At 42.9% G+C, this 16,644-nt stretch overlaps 1 protein-coding gene and 1 pseudogene across 2 annotated transcripts in view; both read right to left on the reverse strand.

The window, feature by feature from the left end:
* dnah12 (dynein, axonemal, heavy chain 12) overlaps positions 1-16,644 on the reverse strand; it is a gene marked incomplete at both ends in the record, with an annotated part of 116,740 nt that overhangs the window by 45,032 nt on the left and 55,064 nt on the right. Inside the window, 5 exons of the mRNA XM_080754209.1 lie at positions 350-544; positions 1,915-2,076; positions 12,708-12,900; positions 13,959-14,137; positions 15,315-15,614. Coding sequence (XP_080610335.1) covers positions 350-544; positions 1,915-2,076; positions 12,708-12,900; positions 13,959-14,137; positions 15,315-15,614 — 1,029 coding nt within the window. The remainder of the gene's footprint in view (positions 1-349; positions 545-1,914; positions 2,077-12,707; positions 12,901-13,958; positions 14,138-15,314; positions 15,615-16,644) is intronic.
* Positions 3,620-5,285, reverse strand: LOC308309060 (tripartite motif-containing protein 16-like; annotated as a pseudogene). Its single transcript has one exon. The product of its transcript is annotated as a tripartite motif-containing protein 16-like (transcript).

The raw sequence follows: 16,644 nt of genomic DNA on the forward strand, positions 1-16,644 counted from the left end.
GGGAAAATGCGCAGTACCGATGTTTCTGGTTGACATTGGCACATTTCACTCAGGTTTTTTCATCTCACTCATGTCACTTTGTCTGCTGACCTCACTTAGCAGCAAAATAAAAATTAAATAAACAAAAATAAAAATAAAACAATCCACAGGAGGCAAACAGTGATCATCCCATGATGTGCACTGCTATGTAGTTTGAAATGCACTACATTGCAGGCACTTTTTGAGAGTAAAAAACTAAAAAAAGAAGACATGTGTGACATGCATGATCTGGGCAGATTGCCCCAGGAAATTTTCCAATCTCAACCCAAAACAACGGTACAGGTATGAGACGGTTCTATTGGGCGTATACCTGGAACCAGTCGATGGTGCAGCAGTTGATGAGAGAGGGGAACTGGCGCAGGCGGTTCCGGAAGGCGTCTCCGATGGGACTGAAGGCCACCACGATGTGCAGGTTCTCCCTGCAGCGCGCCACGAAGAAGGCGAACAGAGCCAGAGGGCTGAGCTCCAGGGTCTTGTTGCCCGCCTGGGCGATGGGACGGACCGTCTGGGGACAGAGAGGAAGAGATTAATTAACACATGTAATGCTTTAACTATTGAAAAACAGTTGCCTGGTTAATAAACCAGTCCGAACACAACAACACCCCCTGGCGGTGTGTGATAGAGGTTGGCAATGCCAGGCAAGAAAAACAGCAGATATACAAGCTTGCAGCGCAGCACAGAGTGCCGCTCTGCGAGCTAAATCGTGAAGATTTGTGCAAGTATTTTGACCCAATTCTATAAATCTCTCCTAAATCCTAACAGGTTTCTGAAAAACCTACCTTTCTATGTCAGTGGTTCTCAAACCTTTTCATGATTTTGGACCCCCAAAATTATATGTATTATTTGGCCACAGACCCCCCCATCTAAAAATATGTTGTTCCAGGGACCCCCCCAGAAGCAAAATATTTGTTACAAATGTTTGCTTTAAAAATACATATTTTCAGGGTTAGCAGATCTACAAGCTAGCAGCGCGGCACTCGGTGCCACGCTGTGAGCTAGTGGATCTGCTATTTTTCAAAGGTAATATTTCAATAATAATTCTAGGCCCAAATGGCTTAAAGGAGAAAGCAATGCACGTGGGGCACACACAGTCCCTTCTCGCACCAACACATCATCACTGTCGGGTGGAAATCTTACAGGCAACCTCAGTGGACAGCTTTAAAGCACAGCTCAAGAGCTATTTCTTCTCTCTTGCTTTTAGTTGATTTTAAAGTTATACCATGTAACTTTTTTTATAAAACAAATCTTAAAATTGTCCTAACTGTTAAATCGCTAAAGTTTTAGAACACCCACTCCCACTTTATATTTTTTCTTCTTAGCAGTGACAGGGGCGGGATTTCCCGGCAAAATGACGTAATCTGCATCATCTGTATACGTTGTGTATACGTTGGCCAATCACATCACAGATCATACACACATGATACACTACCGGCCAATAACCGACTCTTCAGGAAGTAGCTTCCCTCAGCAACCAGTGTTTACGATGGTGAAGGATTCTTAACCTCTTATTCCCCAAATCCTGCTCAGAAAATTATGTTCTACCACTCCATGGATTCGTATCGGTTGCGGTGGTTTGCAGCGCCGCTCCGGTGGTCCGCGGCGGTGGTCCGCGGTGACTCCGGGCGAAATACGGACGAAAAAAGCAATACCGCGACTGACCACTAGTTTAGCAACTTACACAGTATAGCTTTAAATCTACGTGCTCTGTGCTGAGTGTAAATACTGTATAAGGTACTGTATACTGTATAAGGTAAGTTAACCACTTTCACTTTCCAAAACGATCATTAATATAGGCTATTTACAAGCTCAGAGAGTGTTGTCAGTGCAAATAAACCTGCCGTGCCTATAATGCACCGTACAGTTAATGTACTGTACCTCCATGATCTCCTGCTTCTCGTCCGGGGGGAACAGGTTGGGGACCTCTCCTGTGTTCAACACACTGTCCACGTCTTCCAGGAAGGACTCCTCTTTGATCTGAGCATCGGTCAACAGGAACACCGTCTTCTGACCCTTCACTCCAGCATTCTTCAGCAGCAACTGCAGCAGCAGCAGATCAATTATGGTTTAAGAGCACCATTCATGGATACCTCAACCGATGGCCTGAGACAGCTCAAAAGCATAAGGTTTTGCCTTTTTTTAAATAATAGTCCATTTATAATTCCTTCAGGGGAAACTAGGTTTCAGCTTTAGAGCTTTAGTGGTTATATCTAGCAGAAGAGCGACTAAAAAGCCATACATGAACACCTCAACAGGGATCGAAACCATGACCTTCATACTCACAGACTGCCACACTTTCCATTGAGCTATCTAGAACAGTAGGCTTATGCCTGAGTCTGGTGATGATTATATAAAATATTCTTATTCCGTTATGAATCAAGCAAAGGTTCCCAAAAGATAGAAATGTGATGTCTCTGAGGGACCAAAACAAGCATAAATAACCAATCTACAAGCTCTCCGGAAAGTTGGGAGATTGTTGATTGGCTATATTCACAACAAAGTATGTCATACATTGAAAATAACTACAGTATTTTCTGGACTATAAGGCGCACCTGACTATAAGGCGCACTGTCAATGAATGGTCTATTTTCAAACTGTTTTCATATATAAGGCGCACCTGACTATAAGGCGCACATAATAGACGCTACCGTTGCATTATGCATCAAACAGATGGAGCTGTGCTAAAGGGAATGTCAATGTCAATGAATGATCCATATATAAGGCGCACTGGACTATAAGGCGCACTGTAGTTTTTTGAGAAAATTAAAGGCTTTTAAGTGCGCCTTATAGTCCGGAAAATACGGTATATTCAAAAAAAGCACTTGATCTTATCAGTATATATCTTATTTCACATTGACACGCATTCACTGTCATGTTTTGATTTCAACAAAAATGTGTTTTCTTCCTTTATTTAACAAAGCCAGCTTTTTATAATATTCATTGGCACATGGACGCTTCATTTTCACGCTCAAACTTCTCCTTCATACGGACATTAGATAAAGGTCCTTAGATTGTGTGTAGAATGTTTCATGCAAATTGCTCAAAAATCCCAGGATAGAAGCCTGTTTAAGTGTTTAATAACAAACTGCTCAAAATGGTGAAAAATCGAAGGGCGGAGCATACTGAACAAAGAGACAAATGTGTCGCAACAGTCATAAAGGTAAACACCCATTCAAATTACTAGAATCATTTCAAAAGGTCTGTACATTCCTTTGTAAGGTTTATTGAGCTATTTAGTTTTTTTTAAAACTTAAATCAATGTATTTTTTGGAATATCAAACCCACAAAATAAAACCACAACAATGAACCAAAACACTCTAGACATAAACTGTCTGAATACGAGAGACGATGATCAAATCATACAATAGATTAAATAAATAATTTAATTCATAAAGAAATAAACAAAATAAACAAATAAAAAAAAGTTTTGAATGGCAAAGATTTGTTTGACCTTTATTCTTTTTTTTCTTCTTTTTTTACATCAACAGTTACATTTTTGGATGCAGAAAATGTTGATGAATTGAATTTGAATTATAACTTATTGTGGAGTCAGCACAAAACCGAAGTCAAAACCGTGTCTGATCTACGTGAGGTCACACAACTCAGCAGTGTTTCCATAATCCCAAACTTTAAGTCCAACATAGAGGGGATGGGTGAACGTGGTGTGGACTCTGTGGAGGAGAGTCATGGTGTCATCAGACACACTGTAGAAGGATAGAGTACCTGCACCGTGATCCAGGTACACCCCTACTCTGGACGACACAGACACAGGACCTGGGATTTTAGTTTCAATGCCTCTGTGTCTGAAAAAATAACAATTTAAGATTGTAGCTTGTAAAGACCATGATTTATCATTTAATCCAAATTCACATTCACATTCATTAATGCCTGTTCCGCTGATTTCTTTATGTGAGACTGCTATATGAGCGTAGTATCCTCTCCTTTCTACTTCCCAGTAACAGCGTCCAGTCAGAGCCTCTCTACTCAGAACCTGACTCTCTTTAGTGAATCTCTCTGGGTGATCAGGATATGATTGTGGTCTGTCCTTCCATGTTACTTTTCTGTTCCCTTTAGACAGAGACAGGGATTGATGAGCTGTGTTTGGATCCAGTGTGAGCAGACATGAATATTGTAAGAACTCAGCTCTGGTCTTTGGTTCTGCTGGTGTTGACACTCTGTTCACTGTCTCTGAGACATCCTCTGTAAGAATGTTCTTTAGTTTGTCCCTCATCTTGGACACGGCCACGGTCACATCTTCAAAGTATCTCAGAGGACGGACGTTGGGTCTGACTGGGTGTGTAGATTCACCGATGGTTGACAGGGAGGAGGTGAAATGCTGTAGAAAACGGATGTGATCCTCTGTGAGTGAGAGCTGCTCCATCTCAGCGTGGCTCCTCCTCAGTTCAGTGAGCTCCTGCTCCACACGCCTCCTCAGTCCTTCAGCAGGACTCACCTCACGTCTCTGCTGGTCTCTGATCAGCTGCCTGACCTCATATCGTCTTCTCTCCATGGAAGAGATGAGCTCAGTGAAGATGGTGTCGCTGTCCTCCACAGCTCTGTCAGCACGGTGGTTGATGGACTCCACCTGCTGGTGAAGCACCTTCAGGTCTTTCTCTCTCTCCTGGATTCTCTGCTGGATGTTCTGCAGACTCGTATCGAGCTCTTTCTGTCTCTCAGTCCTCTCTGCCGCAGCTGAGACAACATCGTGACCTTTGTGTTCTTCCACGGAGCACAGAGAACAGATACACTGCCGATCGGTGTGACAGAAAAGCTTCTTCACCTCGTCGTGACGAGAGCAGATGTTCTCCTGAAGCTGGCTGGAGGCTTTGACCAGCTTGTGTTTCAGGAGACTGATAGTGAGGCTGGAGGTGAGTGTCACAGTAAGAGACCAGACACTGAAGACAAGTCTTCACAGCTTTCAGTCTCCTCTCAGTGCAGAAATCACAGGCCACATCTCCAGGTCCAGCGTAGCAGTGATCAGGAGGAACATCTTGGAGTCCTGTCTTCTTCAGTACCTCCATCATGTCAGCCAGCAAGGCGTTTTTCTTCAGAACAGGTCTTGGGACAAACGTGTGTCTGCACTGTGGACAGCTGAACCTCCCTCTCTGATCATCCTGACTCCAGTATCCCTCGATACACCGGCTGCAGTAGTTGTGTCCGCAGGGAACACTCACTGGATCCTTCAGTAGATCCAGACAGATAGAACAGCAGAACTTTTTCTTGTCCAGTTGAACTCCCTGGTGTGCCATTTTACAGCCGACTGATGAACAAACTAAGTTCAGTAGGGGTTTATCTTCCCAGAAATCACATGACATGGGAGGTGGTTCTAACTGGCTGTGTGTGTGTGTGTGTGTGTGTGTGTGTGTGTGTGTGTGTGTGTGTGTGTGTGTGTGTGTGTGTGTGTGTGTGTGTGTGTGTGTGTGTGGTGTTGGACATAGTGGAAAAACGACGTAATTTATGTTGAACAACTCACATGCTTATTATATTATCACTTGGCCTGGTTAAAGAAGGAACAATATTGACTGGTTGAAATGACTGCAGGTGCACTGGAAAGTTTGCAAGCCTTTGAAGCCTCTTTGTGGTTATGCATTTCCTGTGTTTGAAGTACATACACTGTGTACGTGACATACAGCCTGTATTTTTGAGACATGCATGTCTATTTTCATCACCGATCAGCGCATTCTGCATACCTCAGACATAGCCATGTCTGAAAAAGATGCAAAATAAGTTCCTGTGTGAGTGTGCACACCTACGTGCACGCACGCACACATACATATGTCTGGGGAATGTCTGGGGAGCCTCTTTGGCGTTAAATATTATACATTTTTGGAACTATCAAATTTAGACTGGCCTGTAACTAAGGCTAAATCTATTGGAACCTACTGCTTTTAAATCTAAATTTGGAATTATTTTAGAACAAGCCTAATTTAAGGCACTAGAAGCTGGGCCGCCCGACCTGGCCAACTCGGAACAATGTAAATAGGGAATGAATGCCCCGCCCTTTAATGCAAACCCCATTATACCTGTTTTCATAGGACCCGTTTTGACCATCTGTCTGCCTGTGTCCATTCATGCCCATATATGGAGTTATCTGTATCTGTCTGTCTGTATGTCGCTGTCCATTTTATGTCCATATATGGAGATCACTGCAGTTATAGTTCTGGGTCCATTTTATGCCCATATATGGAGATATCTGTCTATCTGCGTCCATTTTATGCCCATATATGGAGTATCTGTCTGTGCCTCCAACTGTGTTGCAGACACAGTGCCGGTTCCCCCTTTAACACTTTGAGTGCCAGGGCGTCATATGACGTCAGACACGCACTTGGCAATGATGCCAGAAAATAATATTGGCGTCATATGACGCCAGATGCTTTTTTTTCATATTACAGTAGTACAGTGTTGGATCTATGCGGTAACCAAGATACAGCCCTTTTGGACGATGGGACGGTCGTCATGCATGACAATTCAGTGGCGTCAGTTCAGAACAAGCTAAGGTATGGCAACATGACTGGTGTCTGGTGAAGACACCAGTCATGTTGCCATACCTTAGCAACAGGCACGATGAAAAGTACATTTTTATTATTTCCCCCTGTCAAGGTATGGCAGCTGCATACCCCTGCCATACCCAATTGACGCCCCTGCATGACATCACACGCTTATGTGACCAAATTCAAGCATGCTGGTTGGCCGGTTCCCCCCAGAAACAAGGGTCTCAAAGAGTTCAGTGACTTTTACCGTACCGGACACACAGCAATCAGAGGGAGAGAGAGATATATTGAGAGAATGAGCTAGAATTAGTTATAAAATCATTAGATTTAGTATTATTTAGAGAGATAGAGATAGAGAGAGAGATCGGAATGTAGAGGTTTTAGCAAGGAGGAGTGGGGGAAGGGCTAGTTTCTTTGTTTATGGGCCAGCCTAAAATCACGGAGGTACTCGGCTGCTACACCCACGGGCCACGGCCTCGATTTTGGTTCTGGCGGCCAGAAAAGCTCCTTCTACGGGCGATCGGTTCATCAGCGAAGGCCTCGGCTGGAACATCCACGGCCTCGATTTTGGTTCTGGCGGCCAGAAGAGCTCCTTCTACGGGCGATCGGTTCATCAGCGAGGACCTCCGCTGGTACATCCACGGCCTCGATTTTGGTTCTGGCGGCCAGAAGGGCTCCTTCTACGGCGAGGCATGCATGCTGCCAGGGACAGACCACCGATTGCTACGGTTTCTCCCCGCGCCCTGTAGGATGCACTGCTGAGCTGTGCTGCGGTATGTTCTCTACGTTTCACTTTGTTATACGTCTGTCTTTCAATGTTATATGAGATAAGTGCTGTATAATGTATCAAAATGTATGAAATATATGGCCCATAAACCATAAAACTGTCTCCGCGACTCACAAATGGGTCCCGACCCAAACGAGAGAAGCATCCATTTCATTGTAAAGTCGACATTCAGAAACGCTGATTTTAGGCTATATTCTTCACTGCATACTACGTGCCACTCACGTTAGAAGTAGAACATTGTTTATTTTGGCGATAATGAGCCAAGGACATCACATCACAGCCTAGTATAGAACAGTGGTTCCCAAAAGCCCCGGGAACCTCCAAAGCACTAGCGACCACCCTCCACAACTCAAGCCCGATTTGGGAGACCCTCCTGGGCATGGCGCCGCTCGGCGTCGGCCTCTATACCTCCGTGATGGAGGGAGTGAAAACTTTTTATGTCCAAAACCGCTCGTTTTGCATTTATCATTTGAAATTATTTAGACTAGTGAAAACAGCCGATCTACAACAACAGCCGATCTCCTTTTTAGGCACTAACTAGTAACTAACAATAAAATATGAGTCTAGAACACACCACTGTATGAGCTGCATAAAGTGTGGTTCCTGTTGAAATGAGCCATGCATCTGTAGCCTACTTTGATTGATTGATTGAAGACTTTATTAGAAGTTTGCATAGGAAAAGGTACAGTTTCATGACGGTACAGTTCACTGGTACAAGGTCTACTAAAAGGAGATCCATGAAAAGACTAAGCTTATTTCCACTGGAAAGTGGAAACCATTGAAGTATCTCATATAACATTGAATGACAGACAGATAGAACACAGTACTATGCAGTAGATATGTAAAGAAAAACAAAAAAAGACAGTAAGTCTAAACAAACAGTATATACAAAGAAGGGGCAGGGGAGGGTAGGGTGGGGCTAGGTTCTTTTTTTTACCACCTCTTTCTAATACATTCTTCAATCAATCAATAAGCCTGACCTGCTATTGTTTTTTTTTTTTTTTGTGCATTTTTTTGGGTGCACATTATACAATTCAATTCAATTCAAAGGAGCTTTATTGGCATGAGAAAACATATGTTTACATTGCCAAAGCAAGTATAACAAATACAATATAAAAACCAGTTGAAAATGGGGAACATATATACAGTTGGAGGGGGTACAGCATTGTTCATTTTACAGAGCTATGTCGCATTGTGACATTTTATATATATACAGGGTACACATAGCAGCATTATTTTCCTACATAAAGGTATCGGCTCTGTTTCATACTGTATGTGCAATCTACAAGCACCGCGAGGCGTTATGTGCTTGTAGATCTGCTGTTTTCACTACTTTTGTGCGACAGCCTTTGCTAAAGAACATACAAATTATACAGAAGCACGATCATTTAGTATTTTTTATTTATTTCTATCATATACAGGGCCCGTGGAGTCTGACTGGATGGAGGAAGGATGGAGAGGACAGTATGATGGCTGAGATAGCGAGAGCGGAGGAGTCAGGCATAGGTCATACACACTGTAGGTTCGCTGCCTGGACCAATGTCACTCTAGGGGAGCTGAAGAACTTTCTGGGACTTCTCTTCCTCACAGCTATCGTTCACAAGGCGGAGATTGCCATGCACTGGTCAAAAAACCCTGTCATTGCATGCCGTACTTTCCCAGAACAATGGCAAGAAACAGGTACCAGGCCATTTTGAGGTACCTGAGGCGCACACACACACACACACAAACACACACACACACACACACACACACACACACACACACACACACACACACACACACACACACACACACACACACACACACACACACACACACACACACACACACACACACACACACACACGGTGAACAGTACCATCTTTGACCTTTATTTGTGGTGCCTTTGACTCCTGAATGTTGGCTTGTTGAATGCCTTTTTTTGAGAATACAGTACAGTACAGTACTGACTTTTATATTATTTTATTTATTCTTTACTTGCTGCACATTTATTTTATTTTACTTTTATCCAGTTATATTTTATTTTTGTGAAGTCATATTTGTGATTTCTTTTTTTTTTGGAAATATTTGTAAATATTGTTGAACATAAATATGTTCATGCTGGATGTGTGAGGTACTCACCAGGGTTAGGGTTCGATGTTGCCATAAAATAAAAGGTTGACATCGCTTTTCTGACTTTTTGTCTTCCTGACCTTCTAGACCAGGTAAAAACACAGTGAATTCACAGTGCATAGTTCTATCAAAATGTAAGGCAATTTCTACCTTCTGAGTCATTTCATACTTTTTCACTTTGCCCCCTTGAAACTAGACGATGGTACAATATTTTTTTTAACTTTTTTTGCACATAATGAAAGTAGGCATGTCATTCTTTCTGTCAAGGGTACTTGTGTTCCGTTACCATTTACCAATTTGTTGCTATGGCTTCCTAAAGTTTTTTTTCTTTGAACTCAAATATCTCAGAATCTAGATTTCTGAGGTTATTGACTGGTTTGCGCAGTGCGCACTCTCGAGCACCTATCTCCAAAACCGCTCACCGAAATCACTCCAACATTTTTTTGGTAAAAAAAAAAATCCTCTTTTACCAAACCTCCCATTTTTGTTCCGATGTGAATATCGGATCATTTCCAATTTATTCCCTGGAATTGGGGCAGAAATGAATGGGACCTAATGGTGGCACTGGTAAGGGACAGGGGGCAGGGGGGGCTGGCACTCAAAGTGTTAATGCAAACCTCATTATACCTGTTGTCATAGGACCCGTTTTGAACATCTGTTTGCCTGTGTCCATTTATGCCCATATATGGAGATATCTGTATCTGTCTGTCTGCGTCCATTTTATGCCCATATATGGAGATCTTTGACCATCTGTTTGCCTCTGTCCATTTATGTCCATATATGGAGATATCTGTATCTGTCTGTCTGCAATCCATTTTATGCCCATATATGGGGGCATTCATTTTATGCCCATATATGGAGAACGCACGTGCCCGTGGGACGAACGGTTCTCGAGATACGCGGATTACATACATACATACACACTCACAGAGATTTTTTGTTGACTCATGTGGCGTACGTGATGTCAGAGCCTTTTATGAAGTGATGTCACAATGAGTCAGAGCTTTCGCCGATTTCCTCCGGAACAGCCTGATGTCAACAATCAACCAAATAAACCAACAATCAAATAAGGAGATTCCGAACGTTTCGCGCCGGTTCGGGAAAACCGCGCGTCGGGTCGGGTCGAGACCCGGCACTGCACTCCGTGCCGCGGCGGGGAACGCGCGTGCCGAATCTGAAGCCGGTGGGACGAACGGTTCTCGAGATACGCGGATTACAGACAGACACACAGACAGACAGACAGACACGCAGAGACTTCTCGCATTTATAGATAGATTGGTAAATCCTGATTGATTTCTTTTCTATTCTTTTTGTATTTGCATTTGTATTGTTAAATACACATGTGTAATACCGCTGAGCAAATAAAAGGAAGCTTTTAAACTTCCAAAAAGCCTCATTTTCTGAATTTTATAGTGCTATAAGGATAAATAGACTTGGTCTTCTTTAGGAGAAGAAGTAATACCCATCTGTGAGTATCTGAATTCCACACGGCTGTTACATTACTGATAAAAGCTCACACTTCATATTTTTAGTCTTTAGTGGTGAGCATCAGTACGTTTCTCTGGACAGAGTAGGACAGGTCGTCTCGTAAGAATCTTTTGAGGACCTTAACGGTCTTGTCTGTGACGTAGAAAGTGTACATCGTGAGGGTTAAGGCCCTAACCGTTTTTCTGTGGTCGGGGACTTCCTGTCCGAAATGTAATTTACTATACCGCTTTCAGGGGAGCCCCCGGGCTCTCCCTGTTACGGTCATTAGTGGACAGGGAATTACTACTTTGTGGGGACCTCATGTCCCCACAAAGATAGTACAATCGGAGAAAAAAAACCTTGTGGGGACAAATGTAATGTCCCACAAGGTATAGGCTTAGGTTTAGGGGTTAGGTTAAGGGTTAGGGTTAGGGTTTAGGTTTAGGGTTAGGGGTTAGGTTTAGGGATAGAGGTTAGGGTAAAGCCACAGGACTTGCATAAAAATGAATGGAATGTCCCCACAAATATAGTAGACTATGTGTAATGTCCCCACAAAGTAGTAATTGCAAACCTGTGTGTGTGTGTGTGTGTGTGTGTGTGTGTGTGTGTGTGTGTGTGTGTGTGTGTGTGTGTGTGTGTGTGTGTGTGTGTGTGTGTGTGTGTGTGCGTGTGTGTGTGTGAACCTTGCTCCACGTATATTGACGTGTAGCGTCGGCCATTACAACCCTGTTATCTGCTGTGCTGTCAATGATTTCTTATTTATAAAACGGCCTAAGGCTATTTTCACAAATACAAATAACTAGGACATTGTGTATAATACAAATGCCAAATTCAAAACAAAACTATTATATATTGATATGAATGAATGAATGAATGAATGAATGAATGAATGAATGAATGGTGTTTTCTAAGTAGTTAGCATGGTGTTTCATTCTCAATCTGCGTAATCTGTCAAACACAAACACACACACACAGAGAGAGAGAGAGAGAGAGAGAGAGAGAGAGAGAGAGAGAGAGAGAGAGAGAGAGAGAGAATGTGAGGCAATCAACTGGAGTAAAAAAAAGACCTCTGAAAGTCTTCTGTCAACTCATGAATGAGGGAGTGGTGCTAAAAAGGTTTTTCAAATGCTTAAAATGTACAAATGTGAGGGTTCCTTTTAATATTCTGTGTTCTAAAATAAATACACAAATATAAATATTTTGTAATTCTTGAAAACAAAAACAATCTAGTCTTGGCTCTTAATTTTATTGAGAATAAGGCACAAAAAAAAGTATAATCATAGAAACATGGAAGCCTGAGACACAACATAGAAATGTGACGTCTCCGAGAGACCAAAACGAGCAAAAGTAGCCGATCTACAAGCTCACAACGCATTGCTCTGCGAAAAAGTTTGAGACTGTAGACTGGCTTTTTCCACAACGAAGTAAATAACAACGAAGTAACTAACTATTCTAAAAAAAAAAACATAGATTTTATCTTCAAATATTTTAAATGCATTAACACGGTCATGTTTTGGGCAATGGAATTTAAATAGAGTGCATGAAGGTGAGACTTTTCCCACCACTACTGTGGAGGCCACCTACAGTACATAAAAGGGGCGGCATAGCTCAGGGGTAGAGAAACCGTTATTAGAGCACGAAGGGTTCCCGAAGACTCTGAACCCCTAATTGCTCCCGGTGAGTAGGTTGGTGCCTTGCATGGTTTCCTCCGCCACCGGTGTATGAATATGTGCGTGAATGGGTGAATGTAATGCACAATCTCTGTAAAGCGCTTTGGATAAAAGCACTATATAAATGCACCATTTACATACCTTGAGGTCGTCCCTCCACTCGTTCATGCCGTAGCTCCTGGTGATCTCGGGCTGGTAGAGGGTCATGTGGGCCATGGAGGTGGCCAGGCGGGTGATGGACTGGCGCCCGCTGCCCCCCACGCCCACCAGCAGGGCGTTGCCCCCCGCCTGCTTCAGCACGCGGCTGATCCGGGACAGGTGCTCCAGCACGTAGCTGCAGCCAATGTTGTTTTTGACAGCAAATTTTGATTTAGTTTTAGTCATAGTCTTTTGAATAAAATGTCATTTAGTTTTAGTCATAATTTAGTCACCTGAAAAGTTTTAGTTTTAGCCTAATTTTAGTCATGTAAATATCATAAGATTTTAGGCGACTAAATCTACAGTTGATTTAGTCAACTGAAATGTATTTTGGCAGGCCTTGATGGCATCGTAATGACCGATTTTACACTTGGTTGTGTGCTGAAAATAGCAGATCTACAGGCTCACAACGCGTCGCAGCGCGACGCGTTGTGAGCTTGTAGATCGGCTATTTTCAGCATCCAACACCTGAGAGCAACCAAACATAAAATGACTCTCTTCTCCACTAGTCCCTCCCTAACGTTTTAGTCTAGTTTTTATTTTGTTGACGAAATTGTCAATATATTTAGTCTTAGTTTTAGTCATCAAAGCTTAGTTTTTATTTAGTTTTAATTTAGTTTTCGTCAGTGAAAAAAACACAGTCGACAAACATTTTTCGTCAGAGTTCTAGTCGACGAAATCAACACTGGCTACAGCACAACACAGTGACACAAGTCAGTCCTTTAGGTCAGTGGTTCTCAACCAGTGGTCCGGAGACCACCAGTGGTCCTTGAGGGGGTTCCAGGTGGTCCCCAGAGAAATGGTGGAGAGTCGGTAACCAAATAGACCTTTGTATATCTTGAGACTCTTGAGACCTTAAGCCAAATGGATTGATCAATCTATCGTGGTTAAAATGGAGTTTGAAGTCACAATGGGTTTGTATAGGAATGGGCCCTGGATGGGGAGTGTCTGATAAAATGAATATCAAATAGCAAATTAAAAACTGTTCAGGATGTTCACAAAAGCCTGATTAGACGATAAAATGACCAAACGTTTTTTTGAAAGTGGAATATCCCTTTAACGCCCTTACGGGTCCATTTGGTTTAAGGTCTCAAGAGGTCTCAGATATACAGGCCGCAGCATGCTTCGACTGACCAACCAGAATCAAAGCCATGTAATACCGGTACCAATATCCGTAACACCTGAACCGCTTACCGGAAGATGACGAGGTTCATGCGGTTCTTGTGCGTCTGGTTGTATTCTCCCAGACAGAACTCTGCCACCTGGCCAAAGCTCTCCATGGATGGGACCTCTGCGTAGAGTCGCTGGTCGGCCTCCACGTCAGGAGTCATGTAGTCTCCAAACATCAGGTCACGCATGTCCTCCTCAACCAGCTGTGAACGGGGAACATTTGAATGATATGCTTTATTGCAGTGGTTCTCAACCTTTTCTGGCAGCGACCCCCAAAATAATCATATTTAAACTGGGGACCACCCTCCCCCAAACACCCTGCACAAACACTTGGAATTGTAGGAGTTGGTATTACATTTAGTTTGACTCGATCTATTCCATTTACCGGTAGTGCGTACAAGTGCACTAAACATCTATTTTTAGCCATCGATTTCTTTTAGTAAGGGAAACATAATAAAATCTGCTAAATTGTTACCAAGAAATGTCTTCACCAATGTGTTTCTAAAGGTGTGTAATAATATGTACTAAAAGGTTGAAATTCAACTCCTGGGGGAAACTTCATAAACAACTGATGAAAGTTTGTGTCCCATTAACTTTACTATACAGGAAAAAAACACAGAAGATAAATCTGCTTTAAGTAGCATTTGAGGGGTCAAACTAGGGGTTTTTCATGATGCTGAATCCATTGCAAGCAATTGTTTTGCACGAAAAACATTCCTTGGGCTACAAATGACCCCCACAAAATGGTGAAAAGTGATGACTCATCACTAAACCATCGTTTTGTGGGGTTCTTTTTAGTCCAAGGAATGTTTTTCGTGCAAAACAAATGCTTGCAATGGATCCAGCATCATGAAAAGGTTAACCCCTAGTTTGACCCCTCACATGCTACTTAAAGCAGATTTTTTTTCCCCAGTATAGTAAAGTTAATGGAACACAAACACAAATCAGTTTTTTTATGAGGTTTCCCCCGGGAGTTGAATTTCAACCTTTTAGTACATATTATTACACAGTACACACCTTTAGAAACACATTGGTGAAGAAATTTCTTGGTAACGATTTACTTCGCAGATTGGTCAAATATCTTATAAAATCCCCTTACTATTTATTACTATTTACAGTAACACTACTAGCCCCCATAACAACATCTGCCCATGAAAGATTGCGGAGCATCTTGGGAATGGGCTTATTGTGTCTAAAAAGACATATTTAGCTGCTTGAACGCATGGCCCCACCCACTGAAATCAACATCGTTAAAATGTCTAAAACGAAAGGAAGTAGTAAATGAAATCATTTTAACACTCATCTTTTCTTTTCTCTAATTAATTACCATCTAAAGTAAGTTGTCCTTTAAGTAAACATACTTAGTTACATTACACCACTTACTTTAGTGCCTTGTTTCAGGTGATCAAACACCTGGTTGAAGTCCTCCCTGAAGTGCTCCTTGAGGAGGTCCTTCATCAGCTGGTACAGCCAGGCGCGGTCCCCGCCGTCCACCAGCCGGTCGTAGAAGACGCGGAACACCTCGTGGACGAACAGGCGCACCATGGTGCGCCGGTCGCCCAGGGACTCCTTCCTCAGCAGCAGGCAGCCGTGGATGACGCGGGAGAAGTCCCGCAGGTTGAAGGTGTAGTGGGACTTGGCCGGGGTGGGGAGCAGGTTCTCCATGGCCTTCTTGTACACCTTGGGGGGGATAGGAAAGCATATACTGCAGGGTTCCCCAATTAGTTTTCCCCAAGGGCCGAATTATGTCTAGGGTACCAAGCCGAGGGCCACAACATTACAGGGGGGCGACGGTGGCGTTCCCGCTACTCCAGCGACAGTTCAGATATCGTCGTTGTCGGGTGAAAATCTTGTATGTCCAAAACCGTTCGTTTTGCATTTATCATTTTAAAAATGATTTAAACTAGTGAAACCAGCCGATCTACAAGCACACAACTTGTGTGCTTGTAGATCTGCTGTTTTCACTACTTTTGTGCGACGGCCTTGTAGGATGAAGCAGGGCTTTACTTTGCAAAAGAACATACAAATTTGGAGACACCAGGTTTCCACCCGACAACGACGATATACTAGTGTTGTTGCTGCTCTTATACCACCATTATTACTGGGGTTGGTGGGGGCCAGACAGACAGTAGCACCCCGCGGGCCGCAAATGGCCCGCGGGCCGCCTATTGGGGAACCCTGATATACTGTGTATATAAACTCAGCACAAAAAGAAAGGAAACCTGAATTTGGTCCATTATATCTCCCCTTTAATAATACCAATTTGTATTGTCTTTTATATCATTTGTATTGTTGATTTGTCACCTTTACAACGAGGTACAGTTTGTAAGCATCGGGCATTCGTGGAATGAGCGCCGCAGCCAAACGTGTGGGTAGCGGCGACCCAAGATTTGCCAACATTCGGTCCATTATATCTCCCTTTTAATTATGCCAAATGTTATTGTGTTTGATATCATTGTTATTGTTGATTTGTCACCTTTACAACAAAGACTGTAAGGATCTGGCATTCGTGGAATGAGCAACACAGCCAAACGTGTGGGTAGCGCCCCCTCCATAAATGGTCAAAATGGCCTTGCAGGCCTGCAATACTGTTCTTTTGGTGTTCACCTTTGTTGCTTGGTTCATTGAATGATTGCACTCTCCCACAGTAATAAGGAAAAGAAAAAAACAACACATATTGGCCATTTTTAGACTTTGTTCATTTTAAGCT

This window comes from Nannobrachium achirus, assembly GCF_963921795.1.
Source record: "Nannobrachium achirus genome assembly, chromosome: 23".
Classification (NCBI taxonomy): Eukaryota; Metazoa; Chordata; class Actinopteri; order Myctophiformes; family Myctophidae; genus Nannobrachium; species Nannobrachium achirus.